Source organism: Oncorhynchus kisutch, linkage group LG1, assembly GCF_002021735.2.
Source record: "Oncorhynchus kisutch isolate 150728-3 linkage group LG1, Okis_V2, whole genome shotgun sequence".
Lineage (NCBI taxonomy): Eukaryota > Metazoa > Chordata > Actinopteri > Salmoniformes > Salmonidae > Oncorhynchus > Oncorhynchus kisutch.
Window position 1 is genome coordinate 66,965,184 of NC_034174.2, and position 20,607 is coordinate 66,985,790.

General features: G+C 44.2%; 3 protein-coding genes across 8 annotated transcripts; 2 read left to right on the top strand and 1 right to left on the bottom strand.

Annotated features, from left to right (window-relative positions):
* The first annotated feature begins 113 nt into the window (after positions 1-113).
* Positions 114-6,666, top strand: atad5b (ATPase family AAA domain containing 5b). 4 transcript variants are annotated; one of them, XM_020479865.2, is made up of 16 exons: positions 125-192; positions 477-1,275; positions 1,398-1,748; positions 1,932-2,028; positions 2,117-2,205; positions 2,364-2,512; positions 2,976-3,141; positions 3,295-3,492; positions 3,789-3,928; positions 4,034-4,127; positions 4,218-4,282; positions 4,389-4,593; positions 4,743-4,885; positions 5,002-5,822; positions 6,060-6,209; positions 6,325-6,666. In XM_020479865.2, exons 2-16 carry the CDS (start codon positions 486-488, stop codon positions 6,383-6,385), a joined length of 3,519 nt encoding a protein of 1,172 aa, XP_020335454.1. In that variant the 5' UTR covers positions 125-192; positions 477-485; the 3' UTR covers positions 6,386-6,666. The 4 variants fall into 4 exon arrangements, with proteins under 4 accessions (XP_031686777.1, XP_020335468.1, XP_020335472.1 ...); XM_031830917.1 differs by having other exon boundaries at positions 114-1,275; XM_020479879.2 differs by having other exon boundaries at positions 114-1,275; positions 6,328-6,666.
* Positions 5,914-9,124, bottom strand: tefm (transcription elongation factor, mitochondrial). 2 transcript variants are annotated; one of them, XM_031830949.1, is made up of 5 exons: positions 8,972-9,124; positions 8,801-8,865; positions 8,054-8,526; positions 7,767-7,916; positions 5,914-7,557 (listed from the first exon to the last, which is right to left on the bottom strand). In XM_031830949.1, the coding sequence occupies exons 1-5, from the start codon at positions 9,040-9,042 to the stop codon at positions 7,117-7,119; spliced, it is 1,200 nt and encodes a 399-aa protein (XP_031686809.1). In that variant the 5' UTR covers positions 9,043-9,124; the 3' UTR covers positions 5,914-7,116. The 2 variants fall into 2 exon arrangements, with proteins under 2 accessions (XP_031686809.1, XP_020335491.1); XM_020479902.2 differs by lacking the exon at positions 8,801-8,865 and having other exon boundaries at positions 8,972-9,120.
* LOC109888717 (arf-GAP with dual PH domain-containing protein 2) lies at positions 9,105-20,409 on the top strand. Of its 2 annotated transcripts, none has more exons than XM_031830966.1 (11): positions 9,105-9,745; positions 10,431-10,561; positions 10,734-10,825; positions 11,102-11,190; positions 11,380-11,492; positions 12,779-12,925; positions 13,003-13,086; positions 13,218-13,280; positions 13,399-13,476; positions 13,594-13,822; positions 13,990-20,409. In XM_031830966.1, exons 1-11 carry the CDS (start codon positions 9,658-9,660, stop codon positions 14,019-14,021), a joined length of 1,146 nt encoding a protein of 381 aa, XP_031686826.1. In that variant the 5' UTR covers positions 9,105-9,657; the 3' UTR covers positions 14,022-20,409. The 2 variants fall into 2 exon arrangements, with proteins under 2 accessions (XP_031686826.1, XP_031686829.1); XM_031830969.1 differs by having other exon boundaries at positions 9,162-9,745; positions 13,594-13,785; positions 13,990-15,627.
* The last annotated feature ends 198 nt before the right edge of the window (positions 20,410-20,607 follow it).

Genomic DNA, 20,607 nt, shown 5'->3' on the forward strand with positions numbered 1-20,607 from the left:
TGTAACGTCAGTGCCTAGCGGCGGGACAAAATATTCATGACGTAGTACTCAAATTGCTGTCTGATTGGTTGATCTGGGTTTGGCGCATTTATTTGAACATACGGAAGCGGTAAGTTACACAACATTTAAACATTTGGCTGCGCGTGTTGATTAATGTTTAAGGAATAGCTAAATCAAGAAATTAGCGTGAACGTAAGCATGTTTAAAGTAACTTTCTCGGGAGGCTATTATTTACTTGTTCAGAAGCTCATATCAGAAAGTGAAGTTCTCTAACTAGCTAAGTCTATGTTGTTACAATGTGTCAACGGTTGTGAAAGTGCTACTTTATAGGTAACTAATACAGCACCTGCTGCCATCTGGCACTTCGAAGACAAAAGTGAAAGTAACTTGAATGATATGAATGCCCTTGATGTTATGACAGTAATGGTGACATCTTCAGAAAGGAATTTATTTTTATTTAACCTTTATTTAACTAGGCAAGAAAGATGTGGTTATCGCCCTACTTGGCCATTGAGAAGAAGGCAGGGTGCTCAAAATCCAATGACATCACAAAGTACTTCAGTATAACCCCACAACCTCTTGGGAGGAAGAGCCTAATTTCTGAGCAGGCGAAAGAGAAACCTAAGATGGCGCCTTGTCATATTGGGGGGTCTTATGATGAGGTGCCTCTCTCTGTGTCACGGTCAACCAGTAGGCTGCACAGATTCAAGCAGAACAGATACCCTGAAGCAAGAACAAGCCTCATCAAGGATGGCTCCTGCTCAGACCCTCCTAATAATGTTATAGTGATTTCAGAGTCAAGCTGCTCCAGTGCTGACACGGCATTCAGGGGCAGGGCAGTGATGGGGTCTGTGGACCTGGCTCATGTCACTGGAAAATGCCATGGAGCAGGAGTTGGACTCGGATCTGGTCAGAGTGAAATAGCATGTAACCTCACAATTCAAACAGCGGTGCAGTCTGCCTCCGGGACAACCAGGACCTCGGATGAGAAAGTGGCAACCATTTTCACCAGGAAACGGGACACTAATAAGGCCAATAGTCCCCAACACTCACAGAGATGGATTTTGAATTGGTGTTCCAGGTCAACACTTAAACACAACCAGACTGAGAGGAAGGGGTCAATTACTTCTGGCTGGAGAGAGAAGTTGTCAGGGACTGCCCGCAAAGGGTCTCTTGAAGAGGTCAAATTGTCTAACCCACTGTTCCCAGTGAGAAGAGTCTTCACTATGCTGCTGAAGAAATACAAACATAAAATTCTGGAGTCAGAAAGTCCCGGTAAGATTGAGAGACTATAGTTGACTCTAATTCTGTGTCATGTTCTTATTGTCATGTATACAGTCTGTGTGGTGCCATATTCTAGTATCAGATTCAGTCTTATTGGTCGCCTTTTCTTTCAGAGACAGAGATAGGCGCTACATCTGCTAGCTCTGTAGGAAAGAGGAAACATCAAAATGAGAAGGAGGACCTTGAAACCGTACACAAGCGCCAAAGGTCTAGCCCGGGGTTAGAGGAGACCGGCTTGACTGGGTATAGTCCTTCTTTAGAACACCAAGTCAGGGGGTCTCTTATCCCCTCTTCCAGGGGTCAGCCTGGAAGAAGCAGGCTGAGCCGAACACAAAGACTCAGGCAGCAACAGCGGGAAAGTCGAGGTCTGGGGATAGGTCATGAACTGACCTCTAACCCACCAAACCAAGCAGAATCTCCTCAGAAGGTGTATCCTTCCCAACCACAGCAATGCCTTAGGAGAGGTGATGATTCCTAATACATTGTAGTTTCAACAACAATCAGTGTTTACTTTTCTTTGTCCAATTTTGTATGTCCTAACTATGTATGTCCCTGACCACTAGAATACAGAGGTGCTTTAGCTCTGTCATTGATTGGGATCTGCCATAGGTTTTTAAAATATGTACCTTTATTTTTCTGTTGTGAAGTTCACAACATTGAGGATTTGCTGTGGACAGATAAGTACTGCCCTCAGCACTCCAGTGAGGTAATAGGCAACTCTGTCTCTGTAAAGAAGTTACACAGGTGAGTTGCTAACACCACTGCTAGCTCCTTCAATGTTTAGCTTTTATAGTATGGTGTCTTAAATGCATTTCCTTATTTCTGTTTGCAGTTGGTTAAAGAAATGGAAACGGAGAGCTGACTGTGAAGAGAGGAGAAAAGAGCGAGACAGGAAACTAGAGGAAAACGCCAACAGCAATGGTAAAAAAATATATTTTTTTAGATGTTATGAATTGATGGGGGAAAATGTGTAAAATGAAACCACCCACTGTATTATAAAAAATCAAGAAACATCACTGACGATGAATCTTCCATGAATAACATTGATTGTAGCGTTGACCTCCGGTTTGGCTGTGCAGACTCGTGGGACTGTGGTGACTTCCAGGGAGAGACTAGGGTGGAGGAGGACGGGGAGGAAGATCTGTGTAGCACCATGCTGATCACAGGACCTCCAGGGGTCGGCAAGACTGCCTCAGTATACGCCTGCGCTCAGGAGCTAGGCTTCAAGGTCAGTGTGGGACTACTTGTGAGTGGGACTGTAGGTCTTCCATGTGTAACCTTTTATTTAACTAGGCAAGTCAGTTAAGAACAAATTCTTATTTACAATGACAGCCTACACCAGCCAAACCCGAACAGCGCTGTGCGCCACCCTATGGGACTCCCAATCACGGTCGGTTGTGATAAAGCTGGATTTGAAACAGGGTGTTTGTAGTGCCACGTCTAACACTGAGATGCAGTGCCTTAGACTGCTGCGCCACTCGGTAATTTTTAACTTTTAAATGACAGTTTGTGGGTAATTGGATAAGATGGGTAAAGCAGAGAACCAGGAGAGGCTGGCTCATGTTCATTCAGTCATATGATTCACCAAAACAGGTTAGCTTTCATACATACAGGTGTATCCAATCATCTTCTAACCTGTGTAATATATGTAAGATGGCTGTCTTGACTGCTCATTTCCTTGGCCTCTCCAGGTGTTCGAAGTGAACGCCTCCTCCCAGCGCAGTGGTCGCCACATCCTGACTCAACTGAAGGAGGCCACCCAATCTCACCTGGTGGAGATCCAGGGAAGCACCACCTTCAAACCATCTCATCTCAGTAGCTACAACAACACTTCAACTAAATCTGACACAGTAGCTGGTAAGCACACCCAGCTACTGAAAAGTACTTTTTTGCAGTCTAAGCATAACCATCTACTGAAAATCACTTATTTAAAGTGACAGGAACTATTTTGTATGGTGTATGTCCAATGGAGACTGTGGGTTACATCTATTTTGTGCTCTCCTCACACAGGTAAAGTGGCCTCTCCAAAAAAGGTTTTCTCATCCTATAGGAAGAGGCCTCAGCCCCCTCGTAGCTCCCACCATAAGAGAGGTGGCAGTGCAGCCTCCATGATGCTGGCTAACTTCTTCAAGAAGAAGAGTAATCCAGAGATCACAAACTTAGATGGCCCTTCGTTATCTACAAAACAGGATGAGCACCTACCAAACAGTTAAGAAAAACAGGAAACACCTTGCAAGTTTAGTTAACCACACATAGGCATGTGTGGATCTTGGGAGGCTGGTGGGAGGAGCCACCAGGAGGAGTACGGGCTCATTGTAATAGCTGGAATGGCATGAATGCAACGGAGCCGACCGTGTGGTTTCCATATGTTTGATGTGCTTGATATCTTTCTATTTATTCCATCAATTACAATGAGCCCATCCTCCTATAGCTAATCCCACCAGCCTCCTCTGGTGTGGCTATGGTTAGTCTTTTTGTTTAATTGTTGATATTATTTCCTACAGGTTTTGTCTCTCTCAAGACCGTGAAGAAGGCAGATATTATTAACCCTCAGTTAGTCAGTCAACTGTCACCAGACATTGAAGAGCCACCAACAGGTAGCCGGAGTAAAAGGATGTCCACATCACTCATTCTATTTGAAGAGGTAAACCACACAGCAGTCAGTTGTATAGCTGTGCTATAGGTTGCAGACTAGACCACATAACTGTAGTTTTAATGAAGTGACCGAGCTGTACCTGCTCTCCCGCAGGTTGACGTCGTATTTGATGATGATGTGGGATTCCTCACAGCAATCAAGACCTTCATGACGACAACCAAGAGACCTGTGATACTGACCACTAGTGGTGTGTGTGTATATACTGCATACTGAAAAATATGAATTCAATTGGATTGAAAATGACGAAGTTGAATCATAACACCAAAACTGTCTTCAGATCCCTCCTTCAAGGCAAAGTTTGATGGCAACTTTGAAGCAATCCTTTTTAAAAACCCTTCAGTAGTGAGTCAAGCATCTTGGCACCATTGCATCCCCTCATCTAATGTGCATGGTATGGTATGAAGCTGCTACTCCATTTAGTTTCTGTCTGTGTTGTGTACCCTCCCAGGTGAACGTTTGCAGTTATCTGCAGCTGCTGTGTCTGGCTGAGAACGTCAGGATGGATGCTGGGGACATCACCTCTCTGGTGACCCTGAACCAGATAGACATCAGACGTAGCCTATTGCAGCTGCAGCTCTGGGTCTGCAGTGGAGGAGGACAAGCATCTCAGAGGGCAACCCCACTGAAGGACCCTGCAGGTGGTGTGCATGGAAGTGAGTGATGACAAACTATTAACTAACTTCAATGGCTAGGTGTGTTAGTATATCACATGTATTGTGACCCCTTAGTTCTTGGTCCCTGTCTAAAAGAGTTTACGTCAAGTCTTACAATTGAATCACTTGATTGTTTTGGAAAACCCTAGCTCTGGATGTTGCTGCAGTGGAAGACATTGCAGTGGGTGAAAATACTTCTCCCCGCCATCCGCCCTGTGACGTGGGCTGCACTCAGAGCATGCTGGGGCTCCTGAACTCTGGCCTCGGCCATGACCTGCAGACCACTCTAAAGGCACGTCACCTCAGAGGCTCTGTGAACTTGAACTAGATGAACATGCAATGCATTTATTCAGATAACATTGAATGACAGTATAACTGTATGAGGTGCCTTTCTCTTTGATTCCTCAGTGCCAGTCCTGGGCTAAACCAGACACCATCAAGCTGATGGAGATCCTTACTGAGAGCTGGAGGAAAGGTGTAGCTTTGCTCTACTCAAACCTAGAGCTCCTCCTTCCCCTACCAGTCAGGACCCAGCCCAGTCCTCTCCTCACCCCAAAGAAAGTGACTCGCCCTAGGCTTCAGAGTGAGCCAACACCCCCTGACATCCACCACCCTCAGATCCCACTGATCCTGGATCAGACCAGTCCAGTTAAGGTGTCCTCTGGCTCCAGGCTGAGGAGAAAGAAATGTGTGCCAACATCTGATTCCAGATCAGCTCACAGCATGTTAGTAAAGCCTTACAGAGCCTCACTGTCTCTGAGGAGGGCTCATCCAAGTGTATCAAATATTACTGAGACTGTTAATGACAAACTTCAAACTGAGAAGGCGGCAGATGGCTTGGTGTACCACTGCTTAGATGCAATGACTGACTTTATGGACCTCATGTCCTTCATTGATACCTCTCTACAGAGTGAGTCTTCACATAAGGCTGGCCCATGCAGACCAGGGGCTTTTCTCTGGACAGGGGCAGAGGTTAAGGATGGACTGCTAGATGAGATGAGAGAGGAGGATGGGGGCTGTAGGTGGTGGTGTGAGAGGACTTTGGAGATCCAGGCTGCAGTAGAGGGCCTTGGCTTCCACAGGTGCCTGGCCAGGGTGTCTGAGGGGTGGACTGGATCCCAGAGGCTGGAGGGGGAGCAGAGGGGGAGGGTGATGGAGAAACTCACCCTCCCTGTTGCCCTACCCAGACAAAGTTTCAATGTCAATCAGACCACTTCCTGTGATCCTAGGTGAGTGCAGTTTCCTGATTTGTTCTGGTATTTTTTCACTGTAAGAAATGCGTTGGCAGCTCAGTCCTCTAAATTACCATACATGCTTATGTGAAGTTAACACTCAAGTTTAATGTTGTCAGAAATTAGCATTATTGCAAACAAAACCTTGATATTAGATTAAACTTAATAGAACTCATTGTAAAGCTCCAGTTCCATTGAGTCAGTGTGGTATCTCAACAGCAGTTTGTCTTCCAGTGTGGTCGAAAGGAGATATGACATCATCAGAACCGTCCTCTCAAGCAGAGCCTTCTGCACCTTGGGAAACAAGCAGGCTGTTGCCGTGGACTACCTGCCTGTCCTCCGCACCATGTGCCAATCAGAGAGAAATCAGCAGGGCCAAGGCCGGTGAGTCAATACACTACATGAGAGCACCTTATTCATTTCTACTAAGAGAAAACAAAGTTAGAATTAAAAGGATTGTGCAAGATGACTTATGAATGCTGTTTCTGCATTACCTCAGCAGTATTCACCTTGGCCTCCCGAAGGCTACTGTGAGACTCCTTGCAGATGATTTCCCATGACAATGACCATTTAAGCCAGCAAGACTACACAAACAGATCTGCAACATTTCTGGATGACAGGAAGGTTAATGCCATCATCTCCCCCCATGTTAATGACTTGTGATTTAGTGAATGTAGGCAATATGGGTGTTCATGACATATTTTGCTGTACACTTTTTTTTTTTTTTACATTGAGTGGTAAGTTTAAGTTTACTCTATTCATTCAAAATGTATAATTGAAATAATCCTATTTTTATATTCATGCATAAAAATAAAAACATGTATGTTACTTTTTATTTTAAGCTGGTTCAGTGAGTTGGTGTTTAAAATCAGTGGTATTTCAGGCTTTGAAGGCATTAAACATTTGCCCACAAAGGTACAGATGTAGGTGGTCACATTACAAATCACTGTACATATTCAAGCCTGTTCTGCTTTACTAGTGGCCCTGAGAACATTTCTATTCATGGGAAAGTGAAGAAAGCCTGATGTGTGGTGTCTGTACGAGGAAAGGCTTGAGTACAGCTGCTGGGGCCTGAACTGACACCTCAAGTGCAATACCATCTGACTCTACAGGTGGGAAGTGTTGTAGTATACATTTAAATATAAGCTAGTGTCAATTTCCATCAAGCCTCCAATATGCAGGTCTCTCTGGTTAGCTCTTTGAACTTCGACCCCACCAGGTCACACATACTGTACACAGTCTACTAGTTTCAGTCTGGTGAAAATGGAGCGTGGAAATTGTCGCTGTAACATTAACTCGATTCACTGAGCAGCTCGTAAAACGCCACAGCCTGCAACATGGCGTCACACAGCTCCTCCCCCCGACTCCGCCCGCCCATCTGGAAGGAATTCCTGTATTTCACCAACAGGTTGTGAGGGAATGTCACCCTCGGAATCTTCTGAGTCACTGACTCCGTCATCATCTGTTGCATCGCCTGGGCCCCGCTGGTGCGGGAGTCACCCACCATGAGGCCAAAATGGCGGCCGACGGCGGTGCGCATCATGTTGAGCACCTTGGGTGGAGCAGTGTTGTCAGGCTGGGTGTAGCGGGGCTCCAGCAGGGCGAACAGCATAGCCTCCACTGTACGCATGTGAGCCATTACTGGGTACAGGGCAGTGTTCTGAAGGGAGATGGACGTCTTTTCCACAACGAAGAAGTCAGCTGTGGGGAGGTGGGATACCACACTGGATATCTGGTGACGTTATGGCACATAATGAGATGTGATTCAGTACAGGAGTTAGGCTATTTGGATATTACAGAGTCAATGATTATGTGCTAAGCTAAAACCTAGCCCCGTGACATGGCTGTAGACTGACGCCATATGAGTCTGCACAGTCATGTCTCAGGGCTAACCTACTTACCCAAATGCAAGAATACCTTGGTCGGAAACATTCAACTTACGTCATCCAAGTAGGCAGAAGCCATGTAGGTTCCCTTCAGAAAGTTGTGGCAATCCTCATGTTTCCACTCCAACACGTTCATGCCACGATCCATGTGCGCCCAGGCTATTTTATTCACTCCACACACAATGGACACTATGGAATTTGCTTCCTGGAAGAAAGATGGATTAATACACATGTAATAACACTGATGTATTTCTATGGTGAAATGACAGCGGGGACTGACCCTGTGGGCTGCCCAACTGTGCCATCAACATCCAGACCATCAGTCTAGCTAAATCATCTTACCTCTAGCCAGGTCCTTTCCACCTCTGGTCTGATGAACTTGGCTAGCTGGATCTTTACTTTTCTTTTCTCCTTCTTCTCCGGAGGGTTGAGGATGGAGTTGAAGACAATGACAGCACTTTTGTGTTTCAGAAGCGGCACATTAGTGACGCTTTCGAGATTTTTAAAAGGTCCATTTCTAGTCCTGTATTCCACAATGTTGACAGACTTGCGGCCACGAAGGAGCTTGACAGCAGCAAGCTCCGACTCTGCCGCATTGTTGAGGAGCTGCAGAATGACACCTCGCTGCTCTGACGTATAGTATGCGTCCAGCGACTTGTTGTCGTCGCAAGCAGTAGTAGATGAAGAGAGGGTGTCATTAAGGGTTTCAAAGCCTGCGACTGGGATCCGACTCCTCCAGCAGCACGTGCAGTTGAGATACCGGAATTCTAGTTTGGGGAGTGAGCCCTGGGGTTGGTAGAATAAGCCATACTGCCCTGCAAGAATAGATGGTAACACATAATAGGGGGCGGTATAATTTGTGGAACGTTCCAACAGGAATCTGTTGCAAAAACTTCGTAAAGTACAAGGTTGTCAACAAACAACGCATACAATGTAGCATGATCAATTCACCTAGCTAACTAGCTGCCGAATAGGCATCAACTCACCACGTAGTTTATTCTTTAAGTTTGTCCATAAGCTACCAGAGTGAGGACATACATTTTCGGAATAAATGTGGTGAGTGAAACAATTAAATAGCCCACTTCCTACCCGGTATCAACTTTGTATGCGGTGTTTGTTGGCAACCTTGTTTCCGCAGTTTTTGGAACAGATTCCTGTTGGAACGTTCCACAAATTATACCCACCCGCTAACAAAGAGCACCTGAAAAAATTAAGAAGTTACGAGAAACTTGACAGCTTGAATAAAACATTTGTGCATACCTCTCCGGGCGATTAAAGACATAAATCGCCTTGCAACCCACATTGTAATCGTGATTTGACAGGTTATTCATTCAAACTTTTGCCCTTTCGTTGTTCGCCGATCTCACGCCGATGCAGAGACAAGGATCACGCATACTTCGTTCCGAGGCACTTCATGTTCCCCCGCTCTCCAGGTTATTTATGCTGCATTTGAAATCTCACTGACTTTCATCTCAAGTGCGTTCGTTTTTATATATTAAGATATTTTATTTATTTACATTTCAATATGAATATGAATTAACTTTGGTGACATTTTCAAGACATTATATATTATCTCGATATATTTTGTTGTAATATATAGTATAAAATCAAGTACAGTTGTTTTTCTTGGATATGACTATTCTCTCAGGCCTACTTGTCCGTTTATAAATTATGCGTAATATTTGGTAACGCCTTTTTCACTTCCCCTACTCATTGTTATTTGATAGTGAGTGTTTGTGTGAAGAACAATAAACGTCATGTTGCTATGCCAGTGAGAAAAGGAAACGTCGGCCAGTGACCGCGGTCAAGTGCAACAACAACAAAAAATGTCCTGACACCTGTTATAGAAGTAATACATTTGAGTGAATGAAAAGGCATAGACCTAAGTAAAATAAGAAATTCGTTTGTTGGGACTTGATTGAGGCAGAAGAATAGCCGATTTACTTATGGCAAGTCCGGAGAGAAATAAGAAGATTTTGCTTGATATGGTGAAACAGCCCAGCAACGACCATTGTGCCGACTGTGGGGCCCCTGGTGAGTTATATTTAATAGAATACATGTTAAAACATTATTGATAGCCTCTAACATTTGACATATTTAGGTTACCATTGTGGTTAGGATATGGTACAGATAGGAACTGTAAAACAAAAGTTTAAAGTAGTGAAATATTGAGGGACCCACAAACAGAAGCTATGTCTTCTATGTGACTATTTCATATTAATGATAAACTATTTCAGTGTGGTTGTCAATTGTTTATAGAATGTGGAGCATGAGCAAAAACCTAAGCCATGTAAGATATGTGAGTTATATTTGCATTTGCATTTATTCCACTGGATTTCACTGCTGATTATGTTCTTACTACGACTGTGATGTGGTTGTCTCACCTAGCTATCTTAAGATGAATGCACTAACTAGAAGTCACTTTGGATAAGAGCGTCTGCTAAATGACTAAAAAGTAAAATTAGTACAACCATGGCATGTCTTAAAGAACTTATTTTGGGGGAAGTTAAAGTCCATTCAGTCAATGATTACAAGGGTTCCTCCTTTCCAGTAACTCTCTACAACTCATCAACCAGCCTAGAAAAAACAACCAATCAAGGCATGACATACTACAAAGTCCAATATCCAAACTATAGTAATATGGTACAAAGGTATACAGGCTGCAAACATTTCCAGTGTCTGATTGATTGATACAGTGTCATATTACTGCTATTCACAGAGCCAGACTGGGCCTCATACAAACTTGGTGTGTTTGTATGTGTGAACTGTTCTGGGACACATCGGGACTTTCCTGCCATCAGCCAGATAAAGTCCTTACGCTTGGATTTCTGGGATGATTCCCTAGTAGAGGTACAGTTTAACATGTCACAATGGCCCAGGAGTGTACCAAGGACCTTTACACCTTGAAGGATGTACTCTCAAGATCACTCAATAGTCACAATCCCTTTGATGTTGTCATGTTATAACATGCTGATTATGTTATTATTATGTTATAACGTTCCTATTATGTTTCTAATTGTAGTTTATGAAGACAAGGGGTAACGCAGTAGTCAATGCGTTCTATGAGAAGTGTGTTCCGCCCTTCTACTACCGGCCACAGGAGAAGGACTGTGTGTGAGTGGAACTATATTAATGTCTTCATTCACTCACGCAATTTAAGGAAGTGTAAATTGTGATGACTTGACAGTTGATCATTCAGTGGAAGGATGTAGTATTATTTCAAGAGAAGAAGAAGAAACATCTTGGCGTCAATTAGCCTACAATTGATTGAGTTGGCAAATACTACAGGGTTTGTGGTCGTTGTTGAGTCATATATTCAACACAGAAGATTTGTATTTTTAAAATATTAGTTTTTGTATTTCAATCTTTAACCTTATGGTTTCCTGACAGTGTTCTTAAAGATCAGTGGATACGTGCTAAGTATGAGAGGAGAGAATTCACAGGAGAGAATAACTCCCTTCAACAAGGTTATAGTTCAGGTAAGTGCTAAATGTTGACAAGCCTTCATGGATAAGTCCATTTATTTTATTCAAATTGTCTAGGAACACAAGACATTACATCTCTGTCTACAGAGCAAGGCATAGAACCAAACGTACCAACATACTGCGTATGAAGAGACGAGGGATACTAACTAAATCAATGTTTTGTATTGGTTGGATCCCATTCAGGACTTTACGAAGGAATACTATGGAAGAAAGGCAAGGACAACAAGCAGTTCCTGAAAAGGAGATTCCTGCTCTCTGAAACTGACTTTACCTTGAGATACTTCACCAACGAGGATGTAAGTTGGGTGAAATGCAGAAGACACATTTCAGTTGAATGTATTCAGTTGTACAACAGACTAGGTATCCCCCTTTCCCTTTAAGTAGCTTCTCTCCATCTTCTTGGATCAGATAACCCAGCTAACAAAATGTCGTCCTGGGTACGTGCCCAGAAGGCTTTGTCATGCTGTGTTGCTGCCATGTTGTGTTGTTGTCATGCTGTGTTTCTGCCATGTCGTGTTGTTGTCATGCTGTGTTTCTGCCATGTCGTGTTGTTGGTTGTTGTCATGCTGTGTTTCTGCCATGTCGTGTTGTTGGTTGTTGTCATGCTGTGTTTCTGCCATGTCGTGTTGTTGGTTGTTGTCATGCTGTGTTTCTGCCATGTCGTGTTGTTGTCATGCTGTGTTTCTGCCATGTCGTGTTGTTGTCATGCTGTGTTTCTGCCATGTCGTGTTGTTGTCATGATGTGTTTCTGCCATGTCCTGTTGTTGTCATGCTGTGTTTCTGCCATGTCCTGTTGTTGTCATGCTGTGTTTCTGCCATGTCCTGTTGTTGTCATGCTGTGTTTCTGCCATGTCGTGTTGTTGTCATGCTGTGTTTCTTCCATGTCCTGTTGTCATGCTGTGTTTCTGCCATGTCGTGTTGTTGTCATGCTGTGTTTCTGCCATGTCGTGTTGTTGTCATGCTGTGTTTCTGCCATGTCGTGTTGTCATGCTGTGTTTCTGCCATGTCCTGTTGTTGTCATGCTGTGTTTCTGCCATGTCCTGTTGTTGTCATGCTGTGTTTCTGCCATGTCCTGTTGTTGTCATGCTGTGTTTCTGCCATGTCCTGTTGTTGTCATGCTGTGTTTCTGCCATGTCCTGTTGTTGTCATGCTGTGTTTCTGCCATGTCCTGTTGTTGTCATGCTGTGTTTCTGCCATGTCCTGTTGTTGTCATGCTGTGTTTCTGCCATGTCCTGTTGTTGTCATGCTGTGTTTCTGCCATGTCCTGTTGTTGTCATGCTGTGTTTCTGCCATGTCCTGTTGTTGTCATGCTGTGTTTCTGCCATGTCCTGTTGTTGTCATGCTGTGTTTCTGCCATGTCGTGTTGTTGTCATGCTGTGTTTCTGCCATGTCGTGTTATTGTTTTAGGTCTCTTTATGTAGAGTTGTGGTGTCTCTTGTTGTGATGCCTTTCCCTCTTGCTAGGCCGTCATTGTCAATAAGAATTTGTTGTTAATTGACTTACCTGGTTAAATAAATGTTAAATATAAAATACCTGAGAAGGGCTCATCATAATGCTGCCTGTTGTGTATTATTGACCCTAGTCCAAGAAGCCCAAAGCAGTCATCTCTATGAAGGACCTCAATGCCGTGTTCCAGCCGGAAAAGATAGGCCATGCCCACGGGCTTCAAATCTCCTACCTGGAGGAAGAACGGACCAGAAACCTGTTTGTTTACCATGACAACAGCCAGGTAATAACCAATGACAAAACTTAATTGAAACGTTGTCATGAAGACGTCTAGAGATTCAAATTTCTCTCTCCTTCTAGGAAATTGTGTCCTGTTTCAATGCGATTCGGGCCACCCGGTTTGCTTACCTCAAGAAAGTCGACCCAAATGCCAGGGAGTGTGACGTGAGTACAAACTGTTTCAAAGTAGAAGTCTTGTATCGCCGTAACTGACATAATATGTCACAGGTGACGTCATACTTTCAAGGATTTCCTTGGTACAGATCTGTCTCCTTTCTATGTTTTTGTTTGTGCAGCTCGTACCTTTGATAACCAGAAGTAGCATTAAAGAAGGCTACATGGAGAAAACCGGCCCAACGGTTAGTAATCCATCAAATCCATTGAACATAGTGAAGTTCTAAAGTGATATACGCCGAGAGCACCAGAAACTCAACCTGTATGATGGTCAGCCAGGACTGATTCTGTCTCTGTTCTTAGCAATGGGAGACATTCAAGAAGAGATGGTTCGTCTTAAACTTAACAGACAGAAAGATGTCCTACTTCAAAACTTCACTGGTAATGACAACAGAGAACATGCATAAGCCATTTGTATTTGTGGAGAAGAATGTTGTAACGTGTGTGTGTGTGTGTGTCTGGCTGTGTCTGTGTGTATTGCTGTGTGTCCGTCCATAGGATGCTTTGGAACTAGGAGCTGTCTTCATCGGCACAGAGGTCCATGGCTACTCTGTGAGGGAGGTCCAGCCTAAGGGGAACCGCAGTGGCAGGTGGAGGTTCGGAGTCACCTTGGAGACGCCAGACAGGCAGTTTGTCTTCCTGTGTGACCAGGAGCAGGACCAGAGGGAGTGGATAGAAGCCTTCAAACTAGTAATCTCCCAGCCTATGCTACCGCAGCACTACAACAGTATGAAGACCATTCACTGTTCACCATGTTTACAATATACCAGCAGCATGAGACTTATGATTATTATAAATGTGGTCAATGACAAGAAATTATACTTTTGAGTAGCTGAAATAAGTTTTTTAATTTAAAAAAAATGATTGACAATGTGTCTTTATTTGTTTTTTCAGCTGAGGCAAACATGAGAAGGATGACAAAATGAATGGTGTATAAACCGGAGGAAAGGAAAGCCGCATTTACAGGAAGAAATGGCAATGTGTGAGTCTGGCTGCCTGTTTCAGAGAGCCTACCAGTGACAGGTGGAGGCTTCTCACAAGAGGGGATCAGTGAACTCTTCAATGGAGTCATGTTTATTGGAAAATGATGAGAGGCTAAATGAACTCAGGCTAAAGAGGCTAAATGAACTGAAGAGCTGCCAATGTGGATCAGCACTGCTAATCATTGCAAGTCACCATTGTCCAGGGCACCTTGCAAACCGGTGACAGGACTCACTATTATGAGATGGGAACTGATGTCATTGTCGGGGACATTGGGAATGTAATATATACTTTCTATATACACTCATATACACTGAGCGTATAAAACATTAAGGACATCTGTTCTTTCCATGACAGACTGACCAGGTGAAGGCTATGATCCCTTATTGATGTCACTTGTTAAATCCACTTCAATCAGTGTCTATGACGGGGAGGAGGTTAAATTAAGGATTTGTAAGCCTTGAGACAATGGAGACATGGATTGTGTATGTGTGCCATTCAGAGGGTGAATGGGCAAGACAAAATATTGAAGTGCCTTTGAACAGGATATGTTAGAAGGTGCCAGGCACACTAGTTTGTGTCAAGAACTGCAACGCTGCTGGGTTTTTCATGCTCAGTAGTCACGTGTGTATCAAGAATGGTCCACCACCCAAAAGGACATCCAGCCAACTTGACACAACTGTGGGAAGCATTGGAGTCAACATGGGCCATGTTGGGCCTGCATCCCTGACACCTTGTAGAGGCCATGACATGTGACAGACCGTTCTCAAAATAGGTTCTGGGCATACTGCCAAATTGCAGCTACTGATGGTGAGGATTCGTTCAGTAAGCCACTTGCATGTGTGACAGGTTAAAGGAAATAGTCATAGCCTGTTATACATTTAAAAAGTATTAGTAAGTTCATAGTATGTGAGGATCTTAAAACATCTAAGGTTAAAAAGATGCATTCAGTATCAGTTGATAAAGATTGATAACATTCATATAATTGTGTTAAAGTTCAAATCTGTCAAATGGTACGAATTGTGAGAGTAATGTGTAAATGTTATATTGATTACTTGATTTTGTAGTGCCTAAAAGTGTTAATCTGTGATCTACGAAATGCTCTTAATCTATGAGCCGGAGATCGATTGCTCTGGTCTCCACCCATATTCCTGGGGAAAATCGCGGTCTTTTTCTCATTCAACTAAACGTTAAATTGAGAATACAACACCGTATCACTCTCGTGATTATTTCTCCCCTGTTTTCAGGTACTTTATTGATGATAAAAATAGTAATTACATGTTATAACTCACTAACATGTCAAGAATGTTTAAGGTGTGTCTTAGTAACGTTTTGAGGAAGTTAGAGTTAAGTTTGAAGAGAGTAATATTAGCCCTGCTCGGTTGAAGTGAAGAATAGCATCGTACTGAGAGTAGCTGCCATTTTATGTCGATTGTGAATGAACATGTACGTTGTTAATAAGATATTTTGCTGTGTTATTTGTATAATGGTTTTTCTGTTGTTTTGTAATGTGTTACTTTTGTGAAATCATTCAACTAAACGTTAAATTGAGAATACAACACCGTATCACTCTCGTGATTATTTCTCCCCTGTTTTCAGGGGCGTAACATTTTTGGAGGCTCCGCTGAGATTGCTGCTCAGATGTCCAGTTTCCACACCCTGAGCCAGCTAAATCTCCACATAACAACTCAGGCAGGCTGCAGTGAGGAAAGTGTTGCTGTTCGAGGGAAGTTGGAAGTTAGTGGTTAAGTACGTGTCAACTGAGGCCATTGATCGACCATCAGAGACAGTAAGGACCATCTAATTCAGAGTCAACTCCTGCACAGTAAAAGTTCCTCCTGTTCTGTCAACATGACAAGCACCTTGGAAGAACTACAGGAAGAGGTAGTAGGAGAATTGCACACCCTGACTAAAGACAAATTACTAGAGATATGTGATTTCCTTGAAATATCAGGCGAACAGAGAAGAGATGTTAAAGACAAATCCCGCATAGCATTAATGACTCGCATTATGTTGTTCCTTGAAAGAGAGGAAGTTGCAGAGTTAGAAGATGGCGGCATGTCGGAATTGTTGCTACTTAGAGACGAAATGACAGAGATGATCAGTGGCATAGATAACAAAACAGGGCAAATTGACCATGATATTGAACCAGCCGGAACACATCACAGAATAGAGGAATTGAGAACTGTAACTCCACAACAAGGGGTGGGAACTGAGCAGATTATTGCAGCCAAAGCCAGTGATTCTCTGCGTCAGCCCCAACAACATGCCAATCTTCAGGGGAGCGTGCCGCTCTCACCCAATGCACAGCCCAGCTCATACTGGCGCAAAGAGTTTAAAATTTCTGGTCAGATAGGTGAACCGGGCCAGAAAGAAAAACTGATTTTTTCCAGCCTTGTCCATCAGATTGAAAATGGAGGATAGAGGATATCCTGAGGTAGAAATAGTAGACGCAGTAGTCAGGGCTATTTCTCCAGGCTCACAGCTACGCAGCTACTTGGAAGGTAAACCCCAGCTAACTCTTCCCACACTTAGATGTATCCTGCGTTCCCACTTCCAAGAGAAGAGTGCAACAGAGCTTTACAAACAGCTAGCTTCAGAAGCACAGCATAGCAAGGAGACCCCTCAAAGTTTCCTGATGCGCGTTTTAGATTTGAGGCAAAAAGTACTGTTTGCATCCCAGGAGTCAGAATCAGGGCTTAAGTATGACCCTGCTCTAGTCCAGAGCATGTGTTTTCACACAGTCCTTACGGGTCTCCAGAGTGACAGTATCAGGATTGACATGCAGCCTCTCCTGCTAGAGAGCAAAACATCAGATGAGGTTTTGCTAGAGAAGCTTAACATTGCGTGTGCTAATGAGAGAGAAAGACGAAACAAAAAGCGGTTTAATGCCCCACAGCCTGCTACAACTGTAAGTGTAGTCCAGTTAGAAGATACGCCATCTGCAAAGAGTCCTGTGAAGGAAGCCAAAACTACGATACCCGCAGGACTGTTAACAGAGTTAGCTGAACTTAAGACAGGTGTAGCTTCTCTAAAAGGTCTCAGTGCAGAGATTGCTCAGATTAAAGAGACATTACAGCAGCCTATGTTTCAGTCACCGCCTTGTGCCTATGCCCCACCCCCAGTTAGGAGGCCAAATAGGGACCCCCAGCCACCTGTTTCCCAGCAGCAGTATTACAGCAACTACAGTCGGTCCCAAGCACCTGACCCTGCGCAGCATCAATATGCACCTAACCGGTATACCAACCACTCTGCTCAAGCTCCAAGGAGGTGTTTTGTCTGCCAGCAGGCCAGAACAGATGCACGCTGCACACACTGCTTCCGATGTGGGAGTGGAGAACATTTTCAAGCTGGATGTAAAATCCGGGGAGCCAGACCATCAAGGGAGGCCCCTTTAAACGGAAACGGGTTACCGCTGAGGGACGAGTGTTAACCGTAGCTACCAAAAAGTCCCAGGAATGTGCAAATTGTGCCAGAGAAGATTCATTTGAGAACCTGAAACAATGTTCATCATGTAAAGAGACACTGTACTGTTCCAAAGTATGTCAAAACCAATATTGGACTAAACATAAGGAAAAATGCACTCAACTGAAAATTGACTCTAATAGTGAAAGGTTTTCCTGTACAGAGGAAAATGCCCACTCCTTACCATCCCTAGCTCAAGGTTGCCACCCCCGTAAGGTCACCTCGCTAGTAGGCAGACAGTGCCTTATTGAGTGTCACCTGAATCGCCACCACCTCCAAGCTCTATGGGACACAGGCTCTCAGGTATCGGTCATTGATGAAAGAGGAATCTCTCCCAAACGCAAGGCTGAGAGATGTTTCAGAAATTCTGGACTCACCTGATGATCTAAGGTTGACTGCAGCAAATGGGACTGAAATGCCGTACCTGGGATGGATTGAAACAACTTTTCGGCTAGCCTCTGAAACTGACCAAACAAAGGAACTGATCATCCCGGTGCTGGTAATGAAAGGCTGTCACCTATCACATCCCATCATAGGTTTCAATGTTATCGAGCACATCCTGACAATGACCGAAAAGACTAAACGATACAGTACAGTAAAAACAGCTTTCCCAAGCCTCAATAGAAACAAGGTGAGAGCTTTTATACAGGCTGTTAGCGCAGAACAGACAGATGAATACGCAGTGAAAACCAAGAAAGAGAAGGTTGCTGTACCAAAACACAGTAGCATTCAGATTGAGTGCCGTGTAGCTTCCCAGCCTTTCAAAGATGACATGACAATGCTTTTCCAGCCAGACCTGAACCCGCAGTGGCCAGACGACCTTGAGTTCTTTGACACACTAGTCAGAGTCAGGAAAGGTGTTTTTCCAGTTATCCTGCTTGATGTCTCTAACCCCACTGACCACGACATTGCCCTGCTAGGACGCACAATAATCGGTACAGTACAAACCATTATGACTGTGTTACCTGCCCAAGTCTTTGAAAAAACTGTCACCCCAGCCACAGTGAATCACACCAGCGTTCGAACCCCATGTACTGCTACTGAACAGTGGGATCCACCAGTAGATTTAACTCACCTAACCGAAGAACAGAGAGAGGTTGTTAGGCAAATGCTTAGAGAAGAGTGTCACTCCTTCTCCAGATCAGACAATGACATTGGCTGCATTGAACGATTGAAAATGACTATTTCTCTAAAGGACTCTGAACCAGTAAAGCGCACATACATGTCAGTGCCCAGGCCACTGTATCAGGAGATGAAGGGTTACATTTATGACCTCATAGTCCAGGGCTGGGTTAGGAAGTCAAACTCTTCATATTCTTCAACTGTCGTGTGCGTTCGTAAGAAGGACGGGACCCTCCGGTTGTGTATAGATTACAGAGACCTGAACAGAAAGACACATCCCGACTGCCAGCCCATCCCTCGGGTCCAAGACATCATGGACAGTTTAGGTGGTAATTCCTGGTTCTCCCTCTTAGATCAGGGGAAAGCGTATCACCAGGGGTTCATCTCTGAAGAGAGCAGACCACTGACAGCATTTGTGACCCCATGGGGACTCTATGAGTGGATACGTATGCCATTCGGCCTCATGAACGCTCCTGCAGCTTTTCAGCGGTGTATGGAGGAGTGTTTGGAAGGGCTCCGGGATAACATCTGCATTCCTTATCTGGACGACACGCTAGTTTTCAGTAAAACATTCGACAGCCATGTGAATGATGTGCGAAAAGTTTTGCAGCGTCTCAGAGAGTATGGCATTAAACTCAAGCCAAGTAAGTGTGATCTCTTTAAACCCCAGGTCCGTTATTTGGGCAGAATAGTGTCTGCAGAGGGCAGCCGAGTTGACCCAGCCGATTTTGAAGCAGTAAGAGCATTGAAAGAAATCAGACCAGAGACTGTGGGCCAGCTCAGAAAAATGCTTGGTTTACTCACTTACTACAGACAGTACATCAAAGACTTTTCTAGGAGTGCCTGCTGCCTGTATGACCTCCTGAAAGCAGATTCAGAGAAATTACCTGACCACCCATGGAAAACAAAAACAAAGAAAGTAAGTCATGTGGTGCCCTCAAACAAGCCAATCCTGTGGACTGACCAGCATCAACAGGCACTTGAACAGCTGATTGAGTATTTGCTTCACCCACCAGTTTTAGGTTTCCCTGATTTCACTCAGCCATTTGTTGTACACACTGATGCGTCACACCAAGGCTTGGGAGCAGTTCTTTATCAAAAGCAAGAGGGGAAGCTTAGGGTCATTGCTTATGGCTCTCGAACCTTAACAGCAGCTGAGAAGAACTATCACTACCACTCGAGCAAGCTAGAATTTCTAGCTCTAAAATGGGCAATCACTGATAAGTTCCATGACTATTTGTACTATGCTCCGACCTTCACTGTATACAGCGATAACAACCCGCTCTGCTACATTCTGTCTACTGCAAAACTGAACGCAACCACTTCCAGGTGGGTTGCAGACTTGGCTGATTTCCACTTTACAATAAAGTACAGGCCAGGCAGAGAGAACGGTGATGCAGATGCTTTGTCAAGGATGCCACTGGATGTAGAGTCACTGATGAGAGAATGTTCTGAGGAGCTTCCACCAGACACCATCTCCGCCACGATACAAGCAGTTGAGGTACAGAAAGAGGCTGTTGTACCTTGGTCATTTTCAGCTGCATCTATGGCAGTATCAGCTGAAGGTGAGACAACCACTGCAACAACCAGCTCGATCCCAAAAGATGGGATAAGAGAAGCACAAGAATCTGATCCGGTCATCCGTCCTGTGCTCAATTTCAAACTGTCTGGTTCCAAACCGCCAGTTAAAGAGCAAAAGAAATTCAGTCCAAAGACAAAATGCCTATTCAGAGAATGGGACAAATTGACAATAGACAGTGATGGCATTCTGTACAGAATCACTACAGCCCGCAAGCAGTTAGTTCTACCAGAGCAGTACAAAGGTAAAGTGATGGAAGAGTTGCACAATAACATGGGACACCAAGGTACTGACCGCACTGTATCACTAGTACGTGACCGCTTCTTCTGGCCATATATGCAATCTGACATCGAGCACTATGTGAC

Excerpts from the sequence above, each read along its gene's own strand:
- atad5b (XM_031830917.1), top strand. The coding sequence starts at position 486 with ATGTGGTTATCGCCCTACTTGGCCATTGAGAAGAAGGCAGGGTGCTCA. Across the intron at positions 3,142-3,294 it reads TAAATCTGACACAGTAGCTG|GTAAAGTGGCCTCTCCAAAA; the intron begins GTAAGCACACCC and ends CTCCTCACACAG. Across the intron at positions 4,128-4,217 it reads TGTGATACTGACCACTAGTG|ATCCCTCCTTCAAGGCAAAG; the intron begins GTGTGTGTGTAT and ends AACTGTCTTCAG.
- tefm (XM_031830949.1), bottom strand. The coding sequence starts at position 9,042 with ATGAATAACCTGTCAAATCACGATTACAATGTGGGTTGCAAGGCGATT. Across the intron at positions 8,527-8,800 it reads GCATACAAAGTTGATACCGG|GGCAGTATGGCTTATTCTAC; the intron begins GTAGGAAGTGGG and ends CTATTCTTGCAG. Across the intron at positions 7,558-7,766 it reads CTTCTGCCTACTTGGATGAC|ATATCCAGTGTGGTATCCCA; the intron begins GTAAGTTGAATG and ends TAACGTCACCAG.
- LOC109888717 (XM_031830966.1), top strand. The coding sequence starts at position 9,658 with ATGGCAAGTCCGGAGAGAAATAAGAAGATTTTGCTTGATATGGTGAAA. Across the intron at positions 10,562-10,733 it reads GGGATGATTCCCTAGTAGAG|TTTATGAAGACAAGGGGTAA; the intron begins GTACAGTTTAAC and ends TTCTAATTGTAG. Across the intron at positions 13,281-13,398 it reads TGGAGAAAACCGGCCCAACG|CAATGGGAGACATTCAAGAA; the intron begins GTTAGTAATCCA and ends CTCTGTTCTTAG.